Genomic DNA, 8,769 nt, shown 5'->3' on the forward strand with positions numbered 1-8,769 from the left:
CCCTCGTAGAGTTGTGGGGGGGACATTTATGATATAAACACTTCACTAAAGGGACATTCTTGGTGTCCTGGAACAAACTATTCACTCCAAGTTTCATTTTCCTCTTCGAAAGGAAAGCAAGCATTAATCGGAGATTTTTACCATTTCGATGCGCTAGTATAAAAGAAATGGTGGTAGGCATGGATTAATGCTCGAAGTGAAACAAATATCCTGTGTCCAAGTGTCGATGAATGGTTATCAATTGTCTAAATACGTAAGAAAGCCCATACCTCTATATAACAATATGATATAATTGTAGAGACTTCAGAGAGTTATGTTTAGATATCTGTTAACAATAATATCACATGATATGTCACGTGATCTACTCGTGACTTAATCTAGTGACTTATCTCATGATGTCACGTGCATTGCGAGCACGCAAGGTAAACACGTCTGGTGCAGTTCAACTCCACTTCCTGAATAAGTAATTACTAGTTTGGTTCATTTTAAATGCTGCAAAAGGATAAATAATAGTCCTTTTCTCACAAATAAGAGAACAGGTTCTTTTTTAAATGTTAATTTTTATCTATCAATGTAAATCAGAGTAATTACGTATCTGCATCGCTTTTGAGTCCATGAACAACTTTACTTTAGCAGCAGATCATCAAATACCGTTACTATAGTTTACATTTGTCCATTAAATTTGTTGCTTGTCAACTTTGTGACTTTCTGACAAAGTATTTCGGTTTAATTCTCTCTAAATCAGTAATGGCAGTCTGTGTATTGGTAGTTTCCACTTCGGAGCCAACCAATGGCAGCCAGTTACTACACCGACTTCATAAACAGAGTAAGGACAGCAGATGTCAGGAACAGTGTTGTCATGGAAGGGGTAGATATTGTGGAGCTGATGCATGACACGGTGCAGTCGAAGTAAGTGCTACTAAGAACGGTTCCATAGCCACAGCTGAGTTTGTAATCACCGTATTTCCTGCACAGATCCAAATCTGAAACGAAAAATTCAAACTGTTTAAATTCGTCAGATCCAATATATTACCCTCGAACGGAAGAGACTAAAAGGTGAGGACCATTGTGCTTAATAAAACTTTCACTGTGCCTGTTTAACACATACAGCATGAGCTCTAAGATCATGGAGGAAACGGCTAAAACACGTGGTTGCTTCAAACGCCACGTTATTTTACTACATGCGGCCAGAGCGTTAGTACAGTTTCCTATACGTCGTAACAATAAACAAGAAAAGTAGTTTCATTTTCGTGTGCGCTTGTCCTTGTCTTCCATCATTAAGACATGAACAACTTACGAACAGTGTTGCAGGCTTCCGGGACTGGCCCTGGTGGCGTATATGTGTTACAAATGGAAGTACCTTCCTTGCAGGCAACGCATCCAGCATCCGATAAATCTGATAAAAGAAAGATGGTGATTGCTAATATTAGACAGACAGATAGATAGATAGATAGATAGATGGATGGATGGATGGATGGATGGATGGATGGATGGATGGATGGATGGACGGACGGATGGATGGATGGATGGATGGATGTAGTGTGCATACACCTTCCCCAGTGTGACTGTGGGGAACATCCTCAGATACGACCGTGTGTACGTACACATTCTCTCACATCTGATCATCAATGTGAGCACCACCTGTATCCCTCAGATAAAGACTAAAGATAAATACCAATAAAATCTATATTTTGAAACATTTTTAATTAAATGCCATTAAACTAGCATCTATAACACTCTTTAAATATCGCACGGGTAGATTTGTAGTAAATTTATTGTACCTAATAAAGTTGATATACTTAATTTAATATCATAGATACATATATGATATTTTGGAGTTCGATAGGCATTGAAAATTGTTCATTGTCATGTCAGGTAAGACCACAAGGTTCTGCTGAACTCAGTATCTCGTGTGACCGCCCCGGGCAGCAATCACGGCTCTACACCTCCTGGCACTGTCTGGATAAGTGTACGAATTCTGTCCTGCGGAATTCTGCACCATTATGCATGTAACGCGTTGGCCAGTTGTGGGAGTGTTTGCGGCGTGTTCTGACGTTGACGTGGAACGTTGTCCTGTTGAAACAGCTCCCTCTGGCGGTCAATGATTGGAAGAAAGTGAGGTTGAAGAATTTGATTCATGAAGCAATTTCCTGTCAAATTCCCCTGAACCACAACCAAGTCAGATCTCGTGGTGTACGGTATTCCACGAATAAGAAATATATAGATACTATCCTTAAGATGTACATACAGAACTCATATGGACATTAATCTTGTGCATTAAGTGTTGTTTCCAAACAAAACAATTCTGAAATATAATTGTAATATGAATATGATACATTAGTTTCTTGTAACAGTACCTACAAATTTTGTTTTTTTAATCGTAAGAACCAGCGTGGCACTTGTTGAATATGTTTTATAAAAGAATGTTATCTTTTGAAAGATATAAACAAACTGGGTCAAGACCTAAAGTGAAAGACAAGTAAAATAATATAAAAATAATTTGTGCAAATACCATATATGCATAGGGCTGGGCATGATAAGCCAATTAATTGGACCAGGACGATCCTGCACCCGTCGAGTGAGTGAGTGAGTGGGTGAGTGACACCAGAAATGGGCTTCACACATTGTACCCATGTCGGAATCGAACCTGGGTCTTCGGCGTGACGAGCGAACGCTTTAACGACTAGGCTATCCGAACGCCCCATGTCGAGAGAAGCAAGTGTCGAAGTGGTGACACAGGGACGCAAACCCACAGCAAACAATTTGCCCAATTCACTCGCCTTTAACGACCAGAATGGGGTGCTGAGGACACATTCTTATCTACCCAAGGTCCCCACGGGGGTCCTGAGTCTTGACATGCTTCACAAGAGGATTAACAGACAAATACAAAGAGCGCAATACAATTCTATCAAACCACGGCCTCCCATTATGAGTGGGAGATACAAGCGATTGAGGGAAGAGCGAGGGTGGTTGGATCTATTGCCTGACATGATTCTTCATGTGAGGGTGTCAGTACCCTGAATTTCTCGTTTCGTCAAATCAAAAACACCAAAAGAATATGAAAGGACGGGTACAGCTTAAGTATTTGTGGCTTTAACTTTCTTGTGAGCATTCAACTTCAGATTACAGCTCTGCCCGAAGTTTTTCCTTGATATGGGCATTCTGGAGTTGGTCCCTAACCCGCATACCTAAGTACATGTAGGCCTGACCGTCCACGAGATGGTCAATAACTCCGCCCCTAAGTAAAGTAACTGATCCTCCTTCTTCTACCTTCCTCACGCGTTTCGGATGAAGAATGTTACACTTGCACATTACCATTAGAAAAGGATTTTTTTTCGAATCACTATACTGGGCAAACAATTTCTGAACACTAATCTGCCTGGTCACAGACACACGGCCATTGCAAATCGCAAGGGGGGGGGGGGGGGGGAGACCCAAGCCAAAAAATCAAATCCAATGCCTTCTATTACTCAAACTGAGGCACACAACCAACCAATCAGTCAGGCAATTAAAACAACAGCTCATGGTAATTAAAAGGCTCAGATCACCAACACAATTTGTTGAGATCATTGCCACGCCACTGATTCAAATTACAAGCAGGAAAATGAGTGTACCTGTTTGACTCAGTAAAGCCACACAGGAGAGAATCAGAAGTGTCTTCATGTTGGACCGCCCAGCAACCTGTATCCAGTTCTTGATGAATGCTGGCGTGATCCGTGGCAGCTACAGTTATATACAGGTTATGCGTAACATAATGGACTTAGTACTTGGCTCTTTGATAAATGAAATGTGATATAAGGCGTATCCAAAATTGCGCAATTATTCATATCGTTGTATCAGATACTCAAGAACAACATGAGTGTGTACAACGTCAGCTGCATTGTGATATTACAGATTATACAGATTGTTTCATGTATATTGCGACATTGCGCAATGTGTATCCACCTCCATGCACTTCTTCGTCCGATAACAATACCCTCGCGACACGTGTTTCCGTGGTATTAAGAAAAGCATTACGATAAACCAGAGACCATATACCGACAGTATATGGTCTCTGGATAAACCAACCCTCTGACTTATATGGTCTCTGCTTCGACAAGCAATAAATGTGAAATAAATCGTTAGAACACTCACCTTTACACCATTTAATTACAAGGAAACATCATTTTGTCCACAAATGCCTCCGTATCTATTATATGGTCTCTGGTATCGGCTGCTGTACAATAGCGGCCATTTTTACACAACATGTAGTGACGTCATATGTTTCCGTGGTAAAGTTCATCGGGTCAAGCTACGGGTGGTTAGCACATGCCACAATGTCAAAGTTCTTTGGAATCGAAAGTAATGTTCCCAAGGCACTTCCAAACGTAACAAAATACAGCTAACACTGTACTTAATTATGAAATATGAAATAACTGTCACTTGAACACACATTTTTAGATTATTTACAGTTTATTATCATCACGAATTTAACTCTTATCAAGAAAAAAGACAAGCAACCGCTTTGGGGAATAGGTCAATATTTAATTGACAATAAATTGTTTATGTGTTAAAACAATGTAAAAATACCTCCCGAACTAAAATGTACAACATGAAACAATAATTAAAAACTAATGAGCCCTGGGAGGGTGGGAGTCTTACTTTCTCGCCTGCAGGGAGAAGACTGAGTGTCATGGGTGAGGCGCGGTGCCCTCGCGGTAGCAGAAGCACGTGCGGATCGTGACCTGAGCAGAGGATCGGCTGCGTTATGCTTACCGAGTTAAACCTAAATAAAGCTTTACTCATTATTTACCACGTTATTCTTCTTGGTGTCTGCAAGGTAGACCGTGACACGGACAGAAAAACACATCATTTCGACGAAGAAAGGAGATGTCACAACAGTATTTTAAATGCACCCAGTGTTCACAATTCCCATGCATGCACTGTCCCCACTTAGTGAACTCAACATGTGGACATCGCCTCAGTTCAACTGGCTGAAACTTTCCGCATACACAACACTTGTCGTCATCATCGTTGTTAGATTCAGAATCTGATTGGTCGTCGCTTGAGATAAGGAGCTTATCAATCCCAGATGGTCCAGGTTGTTAGGATGACACAACAGTGGGACGTGTAGCTGATTTCCTTATACTGTCCTGCTTATCCTTGCTAGTAGACATGGTAGTCGTCTTAACTGTCTTTGGCTTCGCAGTTGATTTTGATGCTTTGCTTCCTACGTTTGTTGACTGTTTGGACTGGTTGATGTAAGCCGTGACTTGACAGGAAATATCTGGTTCGGTAATTGCTTGTCCACCAACGATCTTATGGATAGAACGCCTTGGCTTCGATTTCTTAATGGTAACAACAGGTAGATGATCTTTAAAAAATCTTAAATCTGATGGCTGTTCAACGATGTCAGGACATGTAACTGAAATTTCTGATGCTTTTTCCGCCTGTTGATTGGCAAATGTAGATGGCTTCAGGAATGACTTGTCAATTGCCGTTGGGTCAAATGGATAAATACCACATTTCCTGAAAGCACTGTGCAAGTTACTGGCAGACAGAGAAATTTCGTACAGGCCAAAGAACAGACGTTATATCTGTTAAATGTCCCAGAATTTGACCGCTGCCATTTCCTACATTCTGAACTGAAAATCTTGGTGAAAGGCCCAAAGCACCCAACATCCATCGGCTGGAGTACATGGCTTGTGTGAGGTGGTAGAACAAACAGGATTATCCCTGGTCAACAGCGTAATCTATCAGATGAGGGGTGATGTGAGACCTGTGGCCGTCATATAGCAGCAGAGTTTTCTTGTCACCTCCGACTTTGGCATACTTCACAAAATGGCCTGTCAACCATCGTTGAAATATGTCTGTATTGGACCATCCCGTCTCGCTAACAGTTCCACAAGTTCCAACTGTTGAACCATCTAAGAGATAATAGCGCATGCGTGAACCAGGGAAAATGAAAAAAAGGTGGAATCTTCTGACCCAATGCATTGCCGCATCCCAAAACAGTAACTGTAGAGGATTTCTCTGGGCAGATTTGAATTGGAACTTCGTCTGCAGATCCAACGATTTGCGGTGAAGAATGTGTGAGATTAATTCCCTTCTCATCGACGTTGTAGATCAGCTCTGGGCTTGACTTTAGGTCATACTTGTCAAGAACTGCTTCAAGTTGAGAAAAATACTCCTCAGATGTGGCAGTGGCTCGTAATGGAGACAATCCCCTTGGTCGTCGCAACTTCAGTTCAGGCCATCTTCCCATCAACCCATAAAACCACTGCAGTGATAGTGATTTGGAATCATTACTACGTTTCTTGAGATTTATGGCATAGTCAGTTCCAAGACCGATAACCTGCGCCCTGGTATATCCATACCCTACTGAGGCCATAAGCGGTATGTGGTCGACAAGGCGTGCTTTTTCTTGGGAAAATAATGGGCCTGGTCCAGAGGACAAACACTCTGGGGAAGTAATGCCTTTAGTTCTGTCCCTCAAAGTCTGGTCAGGCACAGAGTACTTCCTGGCTGCTTTGTAGACAGAAGAACCTCGTTCAACTACTTCCAGATAGGCTTCTTTCAGTTGTGTTGGACTATAAGGCCGGTACTGTCGTTTGCGTCTCGCAGGATTATCCTACAAACCACGATAAACGATATAAGATATGGCCCTACTCAGCTTCCATAGTTTTAAAAATTGAGCGGGTAGTCACGTGATACACATTACTGTTTACATCAGCTAGCAGACGAACTTCTCTTGCTGAACTTACGAGTTGAATATTTTTTACGATCTCATTTTTTATAATGGTACAAAAAGTGCATTACGTGCAGAAGGTTAGTTTTAGTTAGTTTATCGTAATATAAAGCTGTACTTACGCAAATAGATGCAATTCTGAACATTTTTCGCTCGGAGCTGTCACGATCGGGTTGTCAATGTAAACAATCGCTAGGGGGCGCAAATCCGTGCGAGGTGCGCGAGAAATGACGTCATAAAAAATACCACGGATTGGTGAGTACCACGGATTGATGTGTCGGCAGGATATTTGTTATGTATGTCCATGCATCTCTTCTCCTGATAGACTAAATGCATGTATGATCACGCCTTTATTTGACAGCAATATTGCTTAATATATATGTCCACAAACGTCTTTCACATACTGGTAGCACGGAAGGCCCTGTCGTCGGAGACGCCGAAATCCGCCATGCAGAGTTGCGTCCCTTGGGCACGCCAGAGACCTATGATTTTGGGTTCGAATCACGAAATTATGTTTCTAGGTTTGTCAGCACAATACCCGTGCTTATGGGCTTCACCGTATGGTAAACATCCAAGACCTGCGTCAATTCGGGCTTTCCTCCCATATCAATCTGACATAATATAACTAGAAGATAGTTAAAAGCAACGTTAAACCCAACACAACCATTCGTTCCTTTACATACTATTTTGTAAAGGTTAACATTGTTACGCTGCGGCAGATATTTCATTGGACAGGATTGGATAATTGGATATTATGATTTACTTCAGCTTTGTGTTAACGCCTCTTTGGACGGTATTTCAGGAACACCAGCTTGATGTTGGAGCAAAGCCGGATGTGTGGACGTCGCATGTGTTTGCCACTTTCCTATAAACTCCGGGTATGATACTGACCTTTAAGGATCAACTGCGCCTCAGGCAACTGGACCAGCCATTCCGCTTGTCTACGCTTGTATAAAAAGTTGGTTGTTTTTTTATTCTCAGAACATCTAGAAATATCGCAAACATCACGAGCCTCTGCAATCGGCCCACATGGTCTATAATAGCACAGAAGCCACACTGTTCAAGGTCGTTACCATTCTACGACGTGGTGCTAATAATGGCAATGTTGGACTGTTGGTTCTGTTTGACCTCAGTGAGCCTTTTTGACACCCTTAATCATGAGAGACTTGAAATATGCTGAAGATCTGAAGTTGGCCTCTGGTGATCTGCACTGAATTGGGCGAAGTCCTATCTGACAGACCAGACATAAAGAGTAACAATAAACAGAGTTACACCCGCTCCGATTGTTGAGACCCACAAAAACCAATCCTGTAGCCGATCCTCGTCACCTTTACACAATACCTTGTAGTGACATCACCTTGAAACCAAGTCTTTTGAATAACCTACATGCTGACGACACACAACTCCACAGGTTTCAAGGCCTGATCCTTCTACAGCTGTTGAATCAGTAACGCAAATGCAAACCACTGCATGAATGTCTCGCCAAAAAAGATAATGCTTAATGACGAGAATACGGAGTTTATATTGGTCCTGTTGACAGCGGCAACACGTGTGAAGTTGATACAAACAGTATTGGAGAAGTATTAACTCCCATGTCCTCCATCTTCCCGAGGCAAGAGAGTTAACTGACTTTGAAAGTCCAGTTTCCACCCTTGCCGAACTAGGCTGGAATTACTGGGCTCGATCGTAGCGCCACCAGTGGCTATTACCAGTTATGTCCCTTCTAAGCCTCTCATATGGACCAATTAAATTCCACCTCTCGCATCACTTGCGTTGGCTTCACACAAAATGGTGGCGCCGAGTCAGGACGATCTGATCGATAATCAAGATCTCTATTGTGATTAAACGGGTCTTACATCGCGAAATGCATCAAATCACGTGAGCACCTTGATTAAAAACATGAAAAGATGTGGAAAATATCTGCTGACAACGAGTTGGCGGTGCACATGCTTTGCAAATCCTGCAATCGACCGAAATCTGCACGAAAGTTTACGCACCGGATTTCGATTTCGGTGCGCGATTTTGATTGGACTATGCACAGA

The 8,769-nt window shown here is 42.1% G+C and overlaps 1 protein-coding gene across 1 annotated transcript; it reads right to left on the reverse strand.

Annotated features, from left to right (window-relative positions):
- Positions 1-545: 545 nt before the first annotated feature.
- Positions 546-4,279, reverse strand: LOC125378833. Its single transcript, XM_048394797.1, has 4 exons — positions 4,135-4,279; positions 3,615-3,723; positions 1,298-1,396; positions 546-983 (listed from the first exon to the last, which is right to left on the reverse strand). The coding sequence occupies exons 2-4, from the start codon at positions 3,661-3,663 to the stop codon at positions 805-807; spliced, it is 327 nt and encodes a 108-aa protein (XP_048250754.1). The 5' UTR covers positions 3,664-3,723; positions 4,135-4,279; the 3' UTR covers positions 546-804.
- Between the last annotated feature and the right edge of the window lie 4,490 nt (positions 4,280-8,769).

This window comes from Haliotis rufescens, unplaced genomic scaffold, assembly GCF_023055435.1.
Source record: "Haliotis rufescens isolate VD_foot unplaced genomic scaffold, xgHalRufe1.0.p SCAF_1, whole genome shotgun sequence".
In the NCBI taxonomy this organism is placed as follows: Eukaryota; Metazoa; Mollusca; class Gastropoda; order Lepetellida; family Haliotidae; genus Haliotis; species Haliotis rufescens.

Coding starts and splice junctions, on each gene's coding strand:
- LOC125378833 (XM_048394797.1), bottom strand. CDS start 3,663: ATGAAGACACTTCTGATTCTCTCCTGTGTGGCTTTACTGAGTCAAACA. Junction 1,397..3,614: donor GGCTTTACTGAGTCAAACAG/GTACACTCATTT, acceptor TTCTTTTATCAG/ATTTATCGGATGCTGGATGC. Junction 984..1,297: donor GGAAGCCTGCAACACTGTTC/GTAAGTTGTTCA, acceptor TTTTCGTTTCAG/ATTTGGATCTGTGCAGGAAA.